Here is a 20320-nt window from a genome sequence, read left to right on the forward strand (position 1 = left end):
TCTCTCTCTCTCTCTCTCTCTGTGTGTGTGTGTGTGTGTGTGTGTGTGTGTGTGTGTGTGTGTGTGTGTGTGTGTGTTCTGCTCTCTATTACAGAGCTCACTTCTCTTCCTCCATGGACTTGGGATGATGCACCAGGAGGAAGCCTTTAGCCTTTGTGCTCACCTTGATAAATGTTATTTCTATCAATTGTGTATTGTAATCCCAGTTGCAAAAGAAATCAATGATTTCATAGTTGCTCATAGTTTATGCATAGCCACATCAAAATGTGAAGCACACACCCTCACACACAAATGCGAAGTACACACACACACACATCTCTATTTTAGCATCAAAAACCCAACTGCATGAGCTAGCTTTCTTTGGCTTTTAGCTTGATCCTGATGAAAAAGGTGTACTTAAGGAGTATATTCTAGTCTACGAGAAAGAGAAGGCTAAGGGATACTGTAGCAGATGGAATGGGTACTCCACATACCACATGCCTTCTAGGGGAAGTTTCTGCCAAAGGGAAGATCCTACATGACCAGAAGATCTTAATTAGTATGTAATATGAAGATGAAAACTGAGCTTCCATGTGAGGATTGAAAAAGAATTTTAAAAAATGGAAGCAGGGTAGCAAAGTGGTGTGAAAAACTGTGAGCAAGTACAGACAGTGAAAAGCCTATGTAATGAAAAGGCTGGAAGAATTTAATCAGAGTCTGTGTGGAACTGAACTTGATATAGCCACCTCTACTGTTACACACAGAACATGAGCAAAATGCATCACAAAATGTAACCAATGAGAGATTCTTTTCCTAAAATAGAAATGTAAAAAATTTCACACCCAGGGCAGGAGCCTCAGGTGACCTACAAATTGAACTGATTTAGTACCAACAATGTCCTTGAGAAAAATACAGGGTTTCCATTGTCAGTGAGCAGTTCTTGATCTCTTTGTAGGACATTTCTATAACTGTTCTGACTTCAGGACAGCTATCAAGCCAAGGCATGGTTAACCGACATGAAGGACCATCAACTTCTGTCAGTAGACTTCCCACCTGAAGCTCCATACCAGAGGAATAAACAGAACCCATACCTGAAAGAGCCATACAAGTGTGGAGTTCTTCTTTTAGAATATCTAAAACTTCCTTAACACCATGTTCACCCTGAAAAGTAGAAGCGAGGGTACAGAGGTTTGAAAGAACATTTGGACCACCAGATAGTTACATATCATGTGTACATTCTTTACAGTTTCAGGGAAGATAGAATCTATGAAATCAGAATAACGTAGAGATTGAAAGAAACCAGTGGGGAAAGGCTGAGTCAAGGACTCTGAAGTATGCGCAACACTTTAGAGGCCTGAAGGTGAAGTGACCTGAAACAATTTTGCAAGAAATTGAGGAAATGTCTTCACTGGAAGATGGATTAGGAAAACCACAAGAATAAGTCCTGAGCTCTACATCCCATGCTAGCAATCTTACCTTGCAGGCAAGGCCCCAAATGATTGGTCTCCCAAGAAAAATGCACCTAGCTCCAAGGGCCAGTGCCTTCAACACATCATTGCCGGTTCGAACCCCACCATCCATGTACACTTCAATTTTCCCATTGACAGCAGCCACCACTTCTCTCAGAGCATCAATCTGAAAGTGAAATATGCACACAGCTTTGGATATTCCTATTTTGTTTCTCAAAAGGTCATGGGATGAACGTCCTCTCAAAGTTGAATAGGACCAGGAAATTCAAGCAAAGGCCAAGACCTTTACATATCTATCTCCAACTGTGCTTTCATCCAAGGGAACTCAGGGCCCTGCTCCCAAGGCCCACAGACTCCTGAGGACTGAAGCTTGTGTTTCCTGAACTCCAGGAGACTCCTCCAATTCTATATTGTCGAGGGCAGCAGGCCCCATCTAGAGCCAGGAATAAGGATCCCTGAAGAGATGGTTCTAAGCTGACTTTAGTTATTAGCTGTATTTCTCTAAAGGAAACTGGGGGAAAAGAATTGAAATAGAGCCCTCAGACTCTGACACTGGGCAAGGAATCCATTGGAATGCTGTCCCAAAATGAGCAGAATACTAATAAATAATAATAATAATAATAACAACAACAATAAAGTCTAACAGGGAGAAAACAACTCTGTCCTTTGATGTCTGTATGGAGGAAGCACTGGATGTGTTTTGAAATAACTTACATGGAATAACTAGAGAAAACTCATGTCCAAGTATCATTTGGAATATGTATGATGCCATGAAGAGGAAATAAACGTATTTATAGAAACTTCTCTAGTTACACTCAGCAGTGCAGTTGACAATGACTTAGAAGTAGAATGGAGAAGCCAAGTGTGGTAGTGCTTATAAACTCATTCAGAAGCAGAAGCCAAGAGAACCAGGAGATCAGTGCCAGCCCGGGCTACATAAGATTACATAGCTACATCAGAGAAACCAATAGGGCCTGTGAGATGTTTCCACAGTGGAAAGTACTTGCTGTACACACACACACACACACACACACACACACACACACACACACACACCACACACAAACACACACAACAAACTAACTAAATTACAAAGCAAATCAATAGAATAATAACAGTCAAAATTAACTCAACCTAGGGTGCAGAGTGGTCCATTTTTCAGTAGGTCAGAGCAGGACACCTACTGCAGCTCCCTGAGAATGCTGTTTATCTACCACATGAGGAAGCACAGTGACAGCATTTGTTATGGAAACAGACAGAATGGGCTTGCTCGTCTGTTGTAAGAACTTTCTTTTGCAGATGCAGCTGTGAAGGCCATTCCTTGTTCAGGGTTAAGGATGAGCCCNAAGTGTTGATAAGGCTGAAATCAAAGCTGTGTTCTGGTCCTTAAGCTCATTTCCTTGTTGGTTTGTTCCTCTTGTTTGAGTCAGGGTTAAGAGAGAGGAATACTATCTCAAGGCTCTCTCCACCAAGGTTTTGATTTTGTTGTATGAAAACTTTTACTTGTTGAAAGTAATTATATGAGAAGAAATAAGGAAAGCAGATTCAAACCCCATTATTAACAATAAGGCCCCATTCACTCTGTCAATGGGCAGATTTGTAAGCCTGATCCTGGGAGAGAAGGACCCCTTACCAGCCTCATGTTCCCTCAGTTTCCCTTGTCTTCCCCTGCATTAGGAAGGAGGCATAACTGTACCTTCCAATCCAGCTTTCACTAAGAGACACAGCAGAGTGAGCCTCTCTCTGGACAGGCCTGTCTGTCTACTTCCTGCTCTCCTAGCAAGGGGCTGGTGTAGGAGTGATAAGTACTGCAAATGACTCCATCCCATAAGCCTTAGACCAAACAGGAGAACAGCTTAGAACTTTCTGCTTCTCTTGGGATCTATCTTTAAAGAATTAATCAAGGACACACGAAAATTATTAAATTTAAGGATGGTTACTGATTCATTGTTATAAATAAATACATACATAAATAAATCATCAGATACAGGGGTACAGGCCTCTAATTTCCACACTAAGAGAACAGAGATGGGGAGATTGAAGGCCCAAAGCTGGTATGGGCTACCTGGTGAGACCTTGTCACAATCAGACAACAAACACGCAAACTAGACAAAAAGAAACAAAGTAAGGAAACACTGGAATCAAAGCAGATGCTCAACACCAAGGGGATCATTATATCAAACTGTCCATTCATGCCACGCCATTAAAAAGAAGAGAGACTTATACTGAAATTAAAAAAAAAAAATGTGCTTAAAAATTGGATAACTGAAAAGAAGGAAATTACAAAACATATTAACATGTGAACATTTTAAGCCACAAAAGATGTATTTGTATTAACAAGCATCAAGAAATTAACATCAATGATTGAGATAAAATTTGAGATTCTTTTTTAAAAAAAATACACTTCCTTCTGTTTGTGGATATCTTTTCATAAGAGGCCAAAGGAACTGAGGAAGAAAAAGCTTGACTTTTGTTTGTTGAATTGTGCCAAGCATTGCTGGAACAACTTTTGGAGAAACAATAGCATAAATATGACTATGAAGATAAGCTAACAACTGGTTTCCATGTAAAGACTCTTTGTCCACTCTCCTTTATTCATTTTTTCACAGGTGCCATGCAGATCGGACATACATTTGTAAGCTACCGCAGGCTATTGTAGATTTCAGTATTAGATTCGTCGGTGTACGACAGACTAGAATATTTGTGCACTGCAGTTCCACTTAGAAAAAATGATTACATGCCTCTGGGAGGTACCGCTCCTTTCTTCATGTGTCAGAGAGGAAAACTAAGTTTCCAAAGTCTATGAAGATGCATTAGCTTCAATCTGATTACTTCTGGCAGAAGACAGGGTCTTCAATACCTTTCAAACATCTCCCTTGGTCTATTGTGAATCTGTACTCATTAGTTGATGTCTCTAAACTCCAATACTCCTAACTGTCAAATAGGGATATATCTATTTTGCAGCAATGTCACAAAGTGTAGACATGTTACACATACAGTTTAGGAAAATAGTCAGACAAACATGATTAACCATCCTTAAGATCCATAGGAAATATCATGATAAGGCAGAGGGCAATGCGTACTAGATTTAGTAGGGAGCTTTGGCATAGAGCATCCGGACACACCCCTCTGACGTCATCCTACTTACAGAAGCAGGAACCTCATCAAGCTGCCTCCCACCATGGTTGGAAACAATGATGCCTCGGATGTTGTGCTTCACTGCTAATTCTGCATCCTCTTTTGTCAAAATCCCTTTGAGGATAATGGGCAACCGAGTTATACTCTGAAGCAAGGGGAGATCATTCCAGCAGAAAGATGTACTTGGCATAGACGTGGGAGAAGGAAGTCCAGACTTTCTCTGTAGGGAATTAGAAGATGACTCTTAGACCCAAATGAATGCTCACTTGATTCATTCAAAAGATGAGGTGCATTTGGAGCACTGTCATTTATAAGCTATGAAAACCAAGCAATGCCACTGAATGCTGATGCTACTTCCTCTCCCAAAGGCTGTATGAAGAATTTCTACTTTTGATGGCTTGTTCACTGACCATTAATCAATGTCTTTGATCTAGATAGATACAATGACAGATGAGATAGAATCTATACTTAAAAGGGTGTGGTATGTAGTATGTAAAACGAGTAAGAAAAATAGTCAAAGACACAGTGACATTTTATGGTTGACCTATATTCATGAGCTAATAAAACCAAAATAAAAAAGATCTTAAGCCAGGCCTTGCCTACTATCTAGCTTTGGCTCACAGTACGCAGCACATTTCCTTAAATTCTAATATTCAGGGACACACAGGAATCACAGGTGCCCACTGGCTGACAAGGACACTGTTATCTTAGCCTTGATTTTTGCTTTCAAGGGCATGCCATCTTTTTCAATCTTCAGAATTTAATAAAGAAAGTGTTCATGGTAGTTCCTTAATTGAAAGGTTTCCAAAAGATGTGTTGCAGAGCCCTGATGATTCTGGATGACTTTTAAGTTTTCAAAACAGCAGACTAGAGCCCCAGCTGGCTAGATTGGCTGGCTATACAATTGACCTGTGAGCGTCCTCTCCAGCGAGTCAGTTTGTCAATGCATCCTATGCAAAAGTATCACTTTCTGAACCCATCATGAAATAGAAAGTGTGAGAATAACACTTTAGTTTGCTCTCCAGTTCCTGCAAAATTCATCCCTACATTCATCCCAAAATTCTCCTGTCTCCCAACATCAGCCCTGGCTTGAACATCTCTGATGACAGACTGAGCATCTCCAGAGAAGTGAGCATTTGATCATAAGTTCTGCCTGCCAGGAGGCACTAGAAAGGAAAAACAAAACAAAACAAAACAAGTCAGCCTCTTTAACTGCTACATTTCCAGTGTCTGCCATAATAAGGCAGGTAGGGGAAAATATTTGCAAAAAGGATGACAAGAGAGTGGGAGGAAGGGAGGGAAGGAGGAGGGAGGAGGAAGGAAGGAAGGGAAGGATAAAGGAAGGGAGGAAGGAAAGGAGAGAGAAAGGGAGGGATGGATGAAAGGAGGATGGAGAAAAAGAGGGAGGGACACTAATCATCTCTTCTTATCCTAAATGCTTCTTATATTAAATGCCCATTGAGTCTGATATCTTTCTCACCTCTCCGGGGGATCGAAGATCCTTCAGCATTATGTTTGCCTCCAAATCCAGCAGGTTTCTCTTATTCCCTCTCCTATTGCCAAGTACAGGCACATCTACAGTGATCACCAAAGCTTTGAAACCCAAGGCTTCTAGCCTCTGAACCATCTGCTTGTTGATGTCCCAGTCTGGCTGCACATAAAGTTGGAACCAATGGAGGCCTCCAGGGGCAGCAGCAACAATGTCTTCCACAGTATAGCTGGCATAACTGCTGATGACATAGCAGATGTTGGCTTCCTGAGCAGCTGGAAAGCAAGGAGCATGACCTAGTTTGGAGGGCAGAACTATTCTGACCTTGCCTCTGGACAGGTTGCCCAGTGAGTAGAGAGAAAGCCTGAGTTCATTCTACTTCCCCATGAGAGATGGCATGGTTCAATGGAGAGAGTTAGTGTTTGCATTCTCTTCCATGTAAGCTACTCTGTAGGGGGAAGAAGTATGCCGGAGAATGAGAAGGATGAATCAAACCCCTCTCTTTCTGTGCAGCTTTGAGGCTTAGTTCCTTTATTTGTCAAATGGGAAAGGTACTGATAAATGTCATGGCTACTTTTATCATTTCACTCTGTCTGCCCAGGGCCTTGATCTCACTGTGAAGCTGCATCCATGGCCAAATAATTTGTCCTAATCAAAAATTAATGTTAATGCCTCACGTCAGCAGGAAACACTACAAGACAATACATTAGAACAGTAAGTCAACCATCTTCATATAGGACATTAATGTTTCCACTTAGCTATGCCTGTTTGTCTCTTTAACTCTAGAATCCTCATACTCATTGCCTCATGGAGTCTAAGGGGAAAAAAATCAGAAAACTTCTGGGAAATACATACACACACAAATACACCCTGTCGTATACCACACATACCCACACTACACACATCACAAACACACACACACCCCTCACATATACCACACACACCTACACCACACAACCTGACATACAAACACACACACATACCATACACCATACACACACATCAAACACATACCACACACACACACAGAGGCAACTTGGAGTCAAGAGGATTGACTCCCAAGAATGTTTAGTGTTATCTCTTCTCATTCATTGTTGTTACTATCCATGTTTGTGGAGGCCACAGGGACAGACTCCACAGGGTCCACAAAGACAGGCCTCCATGGGGTTTATTAAGAAAGAGCTAAAACCACAAAAACCCTTTTTGTTACACAGGACAAGGTCAATCAAGGAGAAGAGAAGTGGACTACTTAGAAAAGAACAGCTACCAAGCCCTGTGTGAGGATTTGGGGGAAAAAGATTTCTCATCATCCTAAATGTAGACTCAGAATTCAGCCCCATCTCTAGCCCATAAAGCTGCAGAGGGTCTGATTCAGGGGGGGGGGGTCAGCAACCCTCTTTCAAGGAATGACTTGAGGTCTCAGCATCTCCTATTTATCAATAGTTCCTCTTTTACTGGGACCATCATTATGGATAGTATGTCCACATTCTACATCAGTGTCACACAGCTGTGGCTTATGCAATCCCTTAATCACCATTCTTAGTCCCCATAGGACTGATGTCCCTAAGACCTTTCTGTAAGAGGTCCTGATGCTACCTACAACTTATCTGGGTGAGAACTCTCACTTACTTCTGGCCTGGAAAGGCAGCCTTCAGGTGGAACCATACCTTTAGCTGTGCTCTTTTCTCCATCTGCCCAGGCAATTGAATGAAAGGCTGTGGGTGAGATGCAAATGGGGGCATTGATCTCCTGCCCTTGGATTGTGGTCCTGGTGTCTATCTTTGACACATCTCTCAGGTATCTGGGACGGAGGCGGATTCTGCACTAGACAAACAATAAGATGGATTATTTTCCAACTTGGCTACTCTTTCTGGAGCTGGGACCCTAATTCACAATGCAGATTTAAGTAGATTTAGATCTCTGAACCCTTCTTAGGATTAATTTGCTAATTCTGAATAAGCAGTACAGGCTTAGGAGAAGGCAACTTTCCAAGGTATCTTTGCCCACTAATCCAGTCCCCTTTGAACTGTTGGTAAACCAAAGTCCACTTTAGCTTCTGTCATGCACTGTTAGAGTACTGTTTTTATGTCTTGACTCTCAGTACTTAGGTGTTTAATTTAGTCTTTATCAGCAATGACTAGACAGGGAAAGAAAAATTCAGGCATCCCCCAAAAGAAAGACAAGGCAATCAAGAGTTCAAATCCTAGAAGACAATCATGTCTCCCAACCCCTGACCCTCAGGGAACTAATTTATTTGATTTATATACTGCTTTACAGAAGGTAGAGTAATTCACAAATGATATCTAAAACATTATTTTACAACCCATGAAAACTTGGAAATAGCTGTTGTTGGCACATGCTCCAACCCTTAGCTTTTAAGACCAGTTCTCATCCGAATCAATCTGCCATTACCCTTAACATTCTTTTTCTGCAAAACTTGAGTCCTTTCACCCTCTTTACATTTTTCTCCTTCAAGGCATACTTTTGGGAGCTCGGGCTATCTAGATCTGCATGTAGCTTGTCCACACTGCACCGCTGTTGTTCCTGTTCCATCTTTTCAGCAAATGAAGTTGCTGGAATGCAGAGAACTGATAAGTCACTTACACTAGATCTAAGATAGATTCTCTCTATACAATTTCTCCCCAACTCCCTATCCCTCATCCCTACCCTATGATAAAACACAGAAGCTTGCCATTTTCCTGTCCACTATGTGTTCACTAAAGGCAGAACTATTCCTATGTCAGGAGCTTTCAATCAATGCATCCTAGAGTAACAATGGAGAGGATAAAGAGCAGACCTTTTAAATGCTGCCATGTTGTCATTGTAGGTGATGCCATCATCAGCTTCTCCTTCAATAAAATCCCAGGAGGTCTTAGACAGCTGCTTTTGTGCATGTGCTTTAAAGTCTGCCAAACACAGCAAAGACATTGCTGGGCCTTCAAAATAGAAAAACAAAACAAACCCAGTGAGAACACTTTGGGCATAAATGGGTGGGGGCAGAGTGTGAAGCTGCTTAGTTGCCATATCTGTATGTTGGTGTTCCTTAACTCAGTGCACTCCTGCTTCCCCCAAACCAGAGGACTTCCTTCTTCTCACATCCACTCCCCATACCTAATCATCTGATCTTCTGAATGTCTACCATGGCNTCTTCCTACATTCTACACACATGGCTTTAGATCATAAAGGCTGCACCACACCTTAAGGGATTACAACCGAAGAGTTTCTTGCCTCCTCACCTCTTTCTAGGTGGCATGGATCCTTAATGAAATGGAAGTCTCATTGAACATCTAGTGTCTCCAAGTNCCCATATCACCTCACTTGCCNCTTTCCAGGACCTGCTTCCTAACTGCTTACTTAGTGTCATGTCTCAGTGGCCTTAATTTCACTGTGGTATGGCATCCATACCACTATGTGAAAAATCAGCTCTGCTGTGATATCAGTGTGAGTTCCCAAGATCTCTAAGATGTCTGAATTATTGAGGATACAAACAACATGGTGAAAACAGCTGATTATTTTGGGTTGCCCCTTGGCTAGGTGATTGGATATGTTGCCACAAGGTCACTGCCTTCTACCTTTTGTTATTTTTGCCAAGAGCATGTTTTTCCTATTTATTATCATCAATGATCTGAACCCTGCATCTAGTACATGGGACTTTTAATACAAGTCAGCAGAAGAACTGAAGAGGGCTTAGTTTAGAGCTCACCGGAAGTTTCTCCAATAGGAACGAAAGAGTGAGATCAACAGCTGCAAAGACGCTGTAGGAACTTGGGTTGGTCACACCATTCAGGGCTTGTACACAAGAAGATTCTGGAAGGAAAGGATGGAAAATGCAAACTTTAAATACCTAGCCAACTCTGGTGCAGGAGATAACAGTGTAAAAATTACCCTGGGCCTAAAAGTAGAAACCAGAGGACTTTTAAGCTATTGGGTAAGGGAAAGGTTCATGTACCAGAAACTCACTCTTCAATCAGAAATGGCAAATGACAAAAATTCCTGATGAAAATGTGGGGTGCTGAATATGTTAGCTCAGGTAGAGATGAGGCAGAACTGGTCTGAGGTCAATCAGAACTAGGCAAAAGCCTAGGGAAGCTCAACAGAGGAACAGCACGCCATTCCTACCTAAGGGGCTAAACAGAAGTTCTATTGAAAAAAAAAAAAAAAGAACAAAACAAAAACAAAACAGAGTCTCCTGTGATGTGGCCATTTTACATGGAGGTTATGAAGAGGCATTTGACTACATCTATAGAGCTTTGCACAGACAACCTTGTTAGTTGGTGGGCAGGACAATACCCAGTGCTGAGCTATTCTGATAAAGTTCAGCATCCATATTTGCTTTAACCCATGCCTACCTACCTTACTCACTGATGCATTAATAAACCCTAGGTCAATGAATCACTTATTTTATATCCAACTATCTTGCAATTGCTCATTCATAGTTCTGTGTGTATAGAAAAGTTAGTATAGCAGTTTGTAGTGTTATTTCTTGGGAGACCTTCCCTTCAAGGTTAGGACTTGGCTTATAGCTAGAAACTAACACAGCAGCAAGACCAGATAAGAGTGATATAATTTAACTGAATTGTTTTGTTTTGTTTGCAAACAATGTGATTTATGCTAACCATCTGCTTTCCTTCTAGGAGCGTAGGACGTCGGTACCGAGAGCGATCATACAACCAGCCGCCAACATGAGTTGGTAAGCATAGTCTTTAACATGTCTCATCTTGGCACTGGAGGAGTCATCAGATTTCTTGGAAGCTTATACCTGGGGTTTTTTTCCCCAGTCCTTTCCCTATCCTAACTTTTCTTTGCATCTTGTCTCTGAAATAGCCTATATGCTCAATGATGTGTTGAGTTCTGTGAATTCCCTTACTGAACACACAGATTCCACAGCTGTACCCCGGGCTTTAAGATGATACAATATTAAGTTAGTATGCAGATCTATTGATTTCTTCGATTTAACATTTTTCTGTGTGCTGAGTCTATGCTTTTGGGGGAGAAGTAAAATTCCATCAGATTTAAGTTACTGCCTTCCTACACATTAAATGCCCATGGTAATGCTCTTGTGAAAGTATCTAGCATAGACAGTGCACAGAACTGAAATCTAATCCATGAGAGGCAGCTCAGCATTACCCGTCCATAGTATTGTGATTAAGGAATTTAAAAGTTGTTTGACAATGAAGCATTAAATCTCAGCATCTCTAAATGTAACCAAGGCTATTCATTTTCATTGTCTTTTTCATCTTTCCATTGGGATAGCATTGGAAATGTAATTGAGGAAAATACGTAATAATATATATATATGAAAAACTGTCAACTTCTCTGTGAAATAGATAGAGACATTACAGCCAATTGGGCATTAATCTCTTTCTTTTGGATTCAGAAGGAACGAGGCTCAGAAAACAGGAAAGTTGTGGATTATTAGATAATAAATTAGTGCAGACAATGACTTGGGAACTATATCCTGTCAGCCTCCAAAGATAGATGCTCTCCAATTCAATGGTAAAGAGCAAAGTTGTCACAGAAGCATTTTAAAATGTAAATGTTACATAAATTACACACACACATCAGTGATTTGAATTACTTGCTAAATTACAATTTAAGAAATGTTTGGAAGCGTACATAAAGATACAATTGTCCAATTTTCTCTCTATGAAGTAACTCAAGGTCAAAAGCATACTGAGTCAATTGTTCTTACTAAAGGAACAGTGTAAGAGTTACAGTTGAAGAGAATCACACTTTGCTCTTCAATGCTTTCCCTTAATTTGAGAAAGAACTTGGTGCAATGTTTTTGTATATTACAGTCTGCTTCACACCAGTGTTGAAACCAGAAACTGAAGGAAGGATTCTAATCCTCCAACCATTTCTTGTGAGCCTATTTCCTCAGTCTTATTCCTATGCTCTCTGTCTATTCTGGTTGTCTCTGATTGTCCTGAGAAACAGGCTAGGCATAAGGGGAAAAATTTTGCACACAGATCACACGTGAGACTTTGTTTCTGAACTTTATCTCCTTGAGTTTCTTTAAGCTCATTCTTTAAGGGTTGAGCATGGAGAAAAACAATTCAGGAAATGAAACCCTAAGAGCAAGGATGCTCTGGACTTCTGCTGCTGTGCTCCAATGGTCCAACTCTGATCCTTAGCCCAAGACACAAACTGGAACTGGCTACCCTGGTAAGGAAGATGTTTTGTTCTGGGTAATGATGTAAACTTATCCAATTATTTTAGACAAAGCATTGTTTTCTTTGAATATTTTATAGCATACATAGGCTATTACCTGAGAAACTCTGGGGTATCAGAGTTTGCATTTAGTTCCAAGACCCTGGAGTCCTCTGTGAGGAACAAGGTGAGAATTACAGAGCACATTGGGAGACACAAGGGGAAACAGTTTGTCTCACTGAAGGCTTCTTTTGTAATTCAGAATACTTTCTTCAAGATCCTTTGGTCTACTCTGTTGGCATTTAGGCCAAGATTTGTAAAGTCAAAGATAAGATCAAGGACCACATTCTGAAGCCCAGTTTGGGAGATTACACTATCCAAGGTTAGCTGAAACCAATTCTGGGAAGACTTCCAGCCTCAAAGATAGATATTGCAAAAGTCAGGATAACCTTCATAACCTTTATCCACAGCAATTTGCCGTCAATAATCTTTACATTAAATAAATCTTTAAAAGGCACTACTAAATTCATGGCTGAACACTTTAGGGGAAGAGTACAGCAGGATGAGGCTCTACATGCTTTCAGGACAAGGAGCCTCAGACAGTAGGCTTGATCCCTTAGATCCCATAAGCAAACAGCCTCAATCCTGGGGAGAACCCCAGGACAACCATAACAGGGGAGAAACTAACAGGAGGAAGATTTGAATCAGTAACAGGCCTGTCCTCAGAGAAATACCAGGAAAAGAGTGCTCCCACACAAAGGTCCTTTGAGAAACACTTGAGAGTAAAGGACCAGGAGCTCCATGCAGCCCAACAGGCATCAGCTTAGTCAGAGGCTGCAAGAATTGGTCAGTGGTTGCCGTCAGCCTAGAAGCAATTCTGTTCAGATCTCTGGGTCATCGCGTTAAAGGCACAGGACTCTTCCAGGCTTATTTCATTGATTTTATGGTGAGGAATAAGTTATTTTCTTTTGTCCAGTAACCCACAACCACTCTATCATTCTCCTTCCCTGTAATGCCTCTTCCTCTCTTGTCCTGTGCCCATGAGCTGCCATGGCTAGTGTGCTATTCGGGTGTTTCTGAAGTCTCTCTGCACTGGTCCAAGGGTCTGATTCATGCTTGTGTTCTACTCTAGGGGCTTGTGTATCACAGATCTGGGACATGCTCATCTCAAGAGACTCTGAGCACATTTTCAGAAGCATCTTGGCATTCCTTACTTATTTTTCTTTTACTCTATGATGTCAGCAATTAAGATTGCTATTTTCCATAATTGACATTCATGAGAACTTAAAGAAATTATGTATAACATTTTTTATAGTCTCTAATGTTGAACGATGAGTTCAATACAACAGCATTGCTCGGTCACCTTTTGTATCATGAGTGTGCCAAGTTTTGGAAACATTGTTAATCAAGGGAGTGCTTTCTGTCACTTAGAATCTAATTACTATTTTAGTATCATTTTCTCTATGGGAAAATATGTTCTGACCTCTGAAGAAATAACTCCCAGGTAGAGTATTGATGCCCAACTATGTTGTTAATCGGAGACAGTTGAGGGAATGCTGGAAGAGACAACAATAGAGTGTTTAGAAAGATTGAGGGACTTCCTGATTTAGTTAAGCAATGGGGTAATTTAATTGTACATATTGGGAACAACATAATTATTCCTTACTTATAATAATAAGTAATAGTAATTAATAATGATGATGAAGATACACTGCAGCCATCTGTCTAGTGTGCCATAAGACTGAGCACACTGTGTGAGTAGCTTAGGTATTCTAATGCTTTAATTTTCATTGTCATCCCCAAATGGAAATATTACTATCCTCCATTTCACAAGGGAGAGAAAAATTAAAACACTTCATACAAAAATCACACATCTAGTAGTGTATTCTGACTTCAGATGCCTGGCTTTTAATCACTATGAAAAGAAGTGTTTATATTTGTTGCCAAAAGTGGTTTATGGTATGGCAAGTACCTAAGATATTTGAAATGTCTTGGTCACGTGTAGCATATTACTTCCTCTGGCCACATTACTTCTCTACCAGAAAGTATAAAGTTACCAGATAAGTAAGCAAACAAGTGGCCAAGCAACCAAATGACAAACAAACAAACAAACAAACAAACAAACAAAAAACACATCCACATGCTCACTAAAAATAACCTGGGCATTCAAATCCATCTCAGTACCTTACAAAACATTCTCCCACATGCCATCGCATTTGACCCTCACGATACAGAGTTATAGATTTTAAAAACTGGTTCATCCCTGATGTCCTTGAAGCCACATGGAGTGGTGTAGAGAGGAATACAGTATCAACTGTGCAGCACAAAGTGAACTCAGTCAAGTCTCACAAAGTTGAGCCATTTGGCAAGGTGTCCTGACTCACCCCAGGAGATCACTGTGTTGCCTCTCTTTTTTCAGGAGAGGGTGTACAAACAGACAGAAGTTACACAAATGGTTCCTCTTCTTTTTATCATAGGCTGAGGAGTGGGAAAGCCCAAATGTTCCAAAATATAAAATTGACTGCCAATCTGATACTATTGCATTCCTGACTTCACACAGTGGTCCGCAATCAGAACACAATGCATGCAATGACCTTCAGAATATGAGTGAAGGTCAAGTGAATCAGGTTTTTAGATCTCATGTTCATGCCCAGGGTGTCCCATTATGCATGCACAAATATTCCACTACTATAGCTGTATAACTTCCTGATCCCCTAGACTATTAACATTTCCCAGTTTTTATAGACAGGTGGGTTTATGTGGCTAATCTGGCCAACTGGCTGGGTGTGGTTCTGCCATGGTAGTTCATCTTCCAAAATCCATATCTATGAAATAAAGGCAGCTTGGATTTCCAAATCTCCATTTGGAAAGAGGCAGCCTTATAGGCCAGATGATTTTAAACAAATATGAACAAATGAGCAAATATGTATTTGTACATATACATTTTTATGTTAACCCACTGATGTTTTAGGGTGTATTTTACAACAGTGACTAGCTTTAACATGATATCTAGGCACTGCCCTAAATGCTGAAGGTTAAGTGAAAAGCAAATTTTTCAGGCTCAGCTTTTAAAACACAGAAAAAGTTGAAAGATGGGATTCAGTATTTCATTCTCAGTGTATTGGTATAATTTAGAGTTAAACATGAGTGTTTCCCTAGGGAGAACTACTGGAAATATGGAAAAAAGTTCCCATTGCTTCTCAAAAGGGACCTCAGATGATTCCCAGTTATCATTTGTACAAGTTCCAGATGCTACTAAGTAATAAAATCACAACATCACTATCAAGCCCAGGGTTCTTGTAAGAACTAAAGGATTCTGTAAAATTGAGAATGACAGAGTGGTTCCCAGTAAAGGCTTTAGGAGATGTGCATTCTGGGAGGTTGTAGAAGAACATGAAAAGTCCTTCTCCTTTCATTCTGTTTCCTGGTTCATCTATTCCATTCAAGTATTGGCTATCTATATGACAATACCACCCTGTCTTGGTTCATCTTCTTCTCAGTCCTTCCCAGATTTCTGTGGGAACTGATCACAACCCCAAGAAGCCCTTCTACTGAAGGGAACTCACAACTGATTCCAAAGAACAGAGTATCTCCAAATAAATGATACAAATTCTCTTTTTTGAAAAATATTAACTACTTCACTTATAAGAAGTAGACCTGTCACAACATTCTTTTTATGGCCCATGTTCCATGTAATGAGCACATTTAAGGGAAGGGACCTTTTAAAAGAACATATTTTGACTAATTTTTCCCTAAGGATACACACACATTTGGCCATTTCCAGGTTTAAATTCCCTGGACTGAACCTTTTATGCCAGTAGACTCTTTGATACAACAGCTTTCTTGGGTAATGTCTGAATGTGCCCACCCCTGCCACCTATCTCCATGCAACCTTCTTTGCCAAGCTCTCACTATGAGTCCCCTAAAACTCACCCACTATTTCATCTTCTCCCCAAGTTCCAAGCATATAGAAAATACCCCAAGACAAACCTGACACTAAGGTCTTCCAATAGCCAGTAATAGCAGTATGTAGAGGTAGCCATGCAAAGCCTGCTACAGAGGCCCACTGTTCAACTCTGAAGTAAAATATATTCAAGGATAAACATTAACCTTTTGGTTAAAAAGTTATCAAGGAAGTAATAAATAACCAGTTCAGATTAAAGTTAGCCTTGACATAAACTTGAATGGCTTTGCAATGTTTGCTGCCAAAACTAGATCTTTACAAGGTATGAAAATCCTGAAATTGTGTTATAAGATTAAAGTTCTAAATAATGAAGTAGTTGCTTATTAACTTTCCATAAAGGAAGTTATGGTTAATGGTAGGATATAAGTGATTTCAGGTAGAGAGTTAAAAAATATACTGCAATGGGAAAAGGAACATTTGCCTGGGGTGTGGCAACTGGATAGAGCAGATAATAGCTTGCAAGCCATGAGCAGGAAGATAGTGAGGACTCGGGACAGGGCTGCATAAGAATACTGTGGAGCTCTACATACTGAACTAGACAACCAAATTAATGCAGGAGACAAACATTAATGTCTCTGACGATAACATGATTCAGTAAAATAGGATGATAGCTTGTAGAATGAAATGAAACTGTGTGTGTGTGAGAGAGAGAGAGAGAGAGAGAGAGAGAGAGAGAGAGAGAGAGAGAGAGAGAGAACTGATTCCCTCAAGACAGTCTTGTAAAGTTCATTCAAGCTGACTAATTTATTAATTTCCCAAATCTCCCCTCTCTTCTTACAGACGAGCTGTTATCAGGTGTTAGTGTATTGCAACAGCATGTGACGTTTTAAGTGGTTACAATACACCACAAACATTCCATTAAATATTTTGATTGCCTCACCAGATACATGGATAGATGTTTCCCTCATTTCTCAGAACAATGAATGTGGTAAGCTAACCTGCTCAAAGCCATTACCAGTGTGAGGGTTAATCTTGACTGTCAGCTTGATGGGATTTGGGGTCACCTGGGCAGTGCTCTTCCGAGTGTGTACAAGTATGGGCATTTCTAGAGTTTGAGTGAGCTGAACAGATCTCATCAGAAAGTTGTGGGGCACCATCCCACAGGCTGTGACCCCAGAGTTAATAAAAAAAGAAAGCAAGTTGATATAGTGGCTCATGCTTGCAATCTAGGCATTCCGATGGCCAAGGCATCAGATTTTCAGAAGTTCAAGGCTAGCCTGAACTACTTAGTGAGATTGAGGACTGCATGAACTACAGCATAAAGCCCTGTTCAAACAAAGCAAAGCAAAGCAAAGCAAAGCAAAGCAAAGCAAAGCAAAGCAAAGCAAAGCAAAGCAAAGCAAAGCAAAGCAAAGCAAAGCAAAAAGCAAAGCAAAGCAAAAACAGAATAAAACCAGACTGAACAAGCAAAACAAAACAAAAGAGAAATTGGGGAGCAGGAGCCGCCATCATTTTGTTTCCTGACTATGGATATCATGTGATCACCTACCCTCTGCTACCGCCATAATGGACTCTCCCAGCTCCCTTTTAACAGGTAGCACGAATAAACCCTCCCTTCTTTAAGTTGCGTTTCTGGAACACTTTCTCATAGTGATGAAAAAAATAGGATGAATACAAACACTAATAAGTACAGTTAAGATCTAAACCCTACTTGACCTGAATACTGCTGTGGGAAAACTGCTAATTACGGTGGAAGTCTACCATTAACTGGATGGCCTTCTGGGGCTCAGCACGAATGGAGGACTCCCTTCATTAGCAGAGTTTCTCCTTCTCTGACCTTGTCTGGAGAATTCTAAGCCCCCCCCCCCCCACACACACACACACACACTCACCTCTACTTGAAGAATGTTACATAACCTCAACTAGTTTATAAGATCCTTTCTCTTGACAAAACCTGTTCACCCAGTCCCTGAGATTTTCCTGAAATGCTTCCCCAGGCTAATGAGGCATTCCAGGTACCCTAAGGTCTCCAGCCAATGACCTTTGCCCATCCTGGATGTCCCTGCCCTCAGACCCCCAAACTTTTGTAAGCTTTGAATCACCCTAAGTAAAGTTGCTCTGCCTACTTCCTGCGTGGTCCTGGTGTGGTTTACTCACCATGTGTACTCACAGGGAATCTGAACTCCCGGTTCGACGCCACTGCCCTTGTGGATTGTTTCTGCCATGAGGAGGGGAAGATGCCACGTACTGCCATAGCAGAACTTCAAGGTCGTCTAATGGTCATGGGAATGAGACCTGATCCTCTTCTACAATCTGCAGTGTTAGTTTAAAAGTCTGTTGCCCAAACTTTCCCTACTCTCTTTGGAGTCAGTAGAAATGATAGTTTTCTGGCCACTAGATGGCAATGCTATCTCAAAAATGCTTTCAAAACCGCCTTCAGTTAATCTGGAAATTCCTTTTCCAGGGCAGTTTTCAGCCCTTTGTATTCAGCCTTGGGGCATACCTGTGGTCAACTCTGACATCACTTGGACAGCATATAGTATTTTGATTGACATTTTCCATTACATCTTGAAGCAAATCTCTGTGTTGCACATAGCAGGTCATGGGAAGATGAAGGTTTAGTTTCAATTTATGTTACGTGTATGTGTGTGTGTGTGTGTGTGTGTGTGTGTGTGTGTGTGTGTGTGTATTATTTGAGACAGGGTTTCAAATAACTGAGACAATTATTTGAGACTGTCCTGGAACTCACTCTGTATAACAGGCTAGCCCCAAACTCAGAGACCCACCTTCCTCTGCCTCCTGAGTGCTGGAATTAAAGTCATGCACCACCACTGCCATACTTATTAACCTCTGACATTACTTGAATCATTTTGTGTCCAATTTCTTCACACCATCTCTCAAACTATGATGAGAAATGTCCTAGTTTGTTTTCTGTTGGCTGTGGGGAGGAAAGTGTTCATTCTACCTTACCAAGTTATAATCTATTATTGAAGGAAGCTAAGGAAAGAACCTGGAGGCAAGAACTGAAGCAGAAGCCATGAAGGAATGCTGCTTACTGGCTTGCTCTTTGTGACTGGTTCAGACTGATTTCTGTTTTTTACATAGCACAGGACCACCAGTCCTGGGGTGACATAGCTACCAGTATGTCAGACCCTCCTGCCTCAATCATTAATCAAGAAAATGCCCACAGAGTCTTGTCTAGAGACCACCATGATGGATACATTTTCTCAACTGAAGTTCTTTCTTCCAAAATGACTCTAGCTTGTGTCCAGTTGGGAAAATCTAACCAGCACAAGAAGCAACGAGTTGATGTATGTAAGGGCTAGTAGTAGAGAAGAGAAAGATCTCACAGGAGACTCAAATTTGAGCAATATAGCATCCTAGATCCTTTTTGAACTGGGTCTTTGAACTGAGCTAAGGAAGATCTCTCTTCATAGATGGACCATTTTATATAAGCACCCTCACTTAAGGGAGTTAATCTCAATAGATAGATATTAGGTCACAGATAGAACCAGTTGAGGTAGAAGTTTGACAGCATCTCTGCATTCTAGGGAATTGGTTCATAGTGAGATAGACCAGTCTTGAACTCATCTGGGTTCTACTGAGCATCACCAGTAGGATTTTGAGAATACTCGGGATGCAACTGGAAAGATAAGTATTTCTTTCTTGGGTGGCCATTATTACCTGTTTAGAAATGTGCCTACTTAATTTGGGTGATAAGAATGAGATGCCATCCTAAGTAGTCATCATCCAGCCAGAAAGCAGGTGGCAATTGCCCTCCATCAAATGCCAGAGTCCTGAGCAATTGAATTCTTCTCCTCTGGTTGTATGTTATATCTCACTTGAGATGGCCCTGCAAGTCAGGATGAACCTTAGACTCAGTTATGCACGATTTAAGACTATTAGGCTGAAAATGACCCTTGATATTTGAAGGTAGTGTCACCCTTCAGTTACTGAAATCATTCACTGATAGGGCTAAGTCACATTAAGAGAAGTTTGCATATTTCTGATCCCATTATAAGCTATGAACCTCCAGCAGTGGCTATGCTATTAGTAGGGCCAAAGCCATGGCATAGTTACAAGGACATATGGAGATAAAGCCTAAAGAGGGACTTTTGGGGATCTTGGGTACAAGACAAATAGATTACAGCATTTGTCCTTATTTTATGGAGTGAAAAGTGTTCACCAGCT

At 40.9% G+C, this 20320-nt stretch overlaps 1 protein-coding gene across 2 annotated transcripts in view; it reads right to left on the minus strand.

The window, feature by feature from the left end:
* LOC110291755 (hydroxyacid oxidase 2) overlaps positions 1 to 16319 on the minus strand; it is a 31263-nt gene extending 14944 nt beyond the window's left edge. For both annotated transcript variants that reach the window (XM_021159030.2, XM_021159029.2), the window contains exons 1-8: positions 16216 to 16319; positions 9779 to 9882; positions 8873 to 9011; positions 7743 to 7894; positions 6067 to 6350; positions 4597 to 4806; positions 1456 to 1614; positions 1071 to 1140 (exon numbers count right to left, since the gene is read on the minus strand). In XM_021159030.2, the coding sequence (XP_021014689.1) occupies positions 1071 to 1140; positions 1456 to 1614; positions 4597 to 4806; positions 6067 to 6350; positions 7743 to 7894; positions 8873 to 9003 (1006 nt within the window). In that variant the 5' untranslated portion in view covers positions 9004 to 9011; positions 9779 to 9882; positions 16216 to 16319. The remainder of the gene's footprint in view (positions 1 to 1070; positions 1141 to 1455; positions 1615 to 4596; positions 4807 to 6066; positions 6351 to 7742; positions 7895 to 8872; positions 9012 to 9778; positions 9883 to 16215) is intronic.
* Positions 16320 to 20320: the final 4001 nt, after the last annotated feature.

Source organism: Mus caroli, chromosome 3 (genome assembly GCF_900094665.2).
Source record: "Mus caroli chromosome 3, CAROLI_EIJ_v1.1, whole genome shotgun sequence".
Classification (NCBI taxonomy): Eukaryota; Metazoa; Chordata; class Mammalia; order Rodentia; family Muridae; genus Mus; species Mus caroli.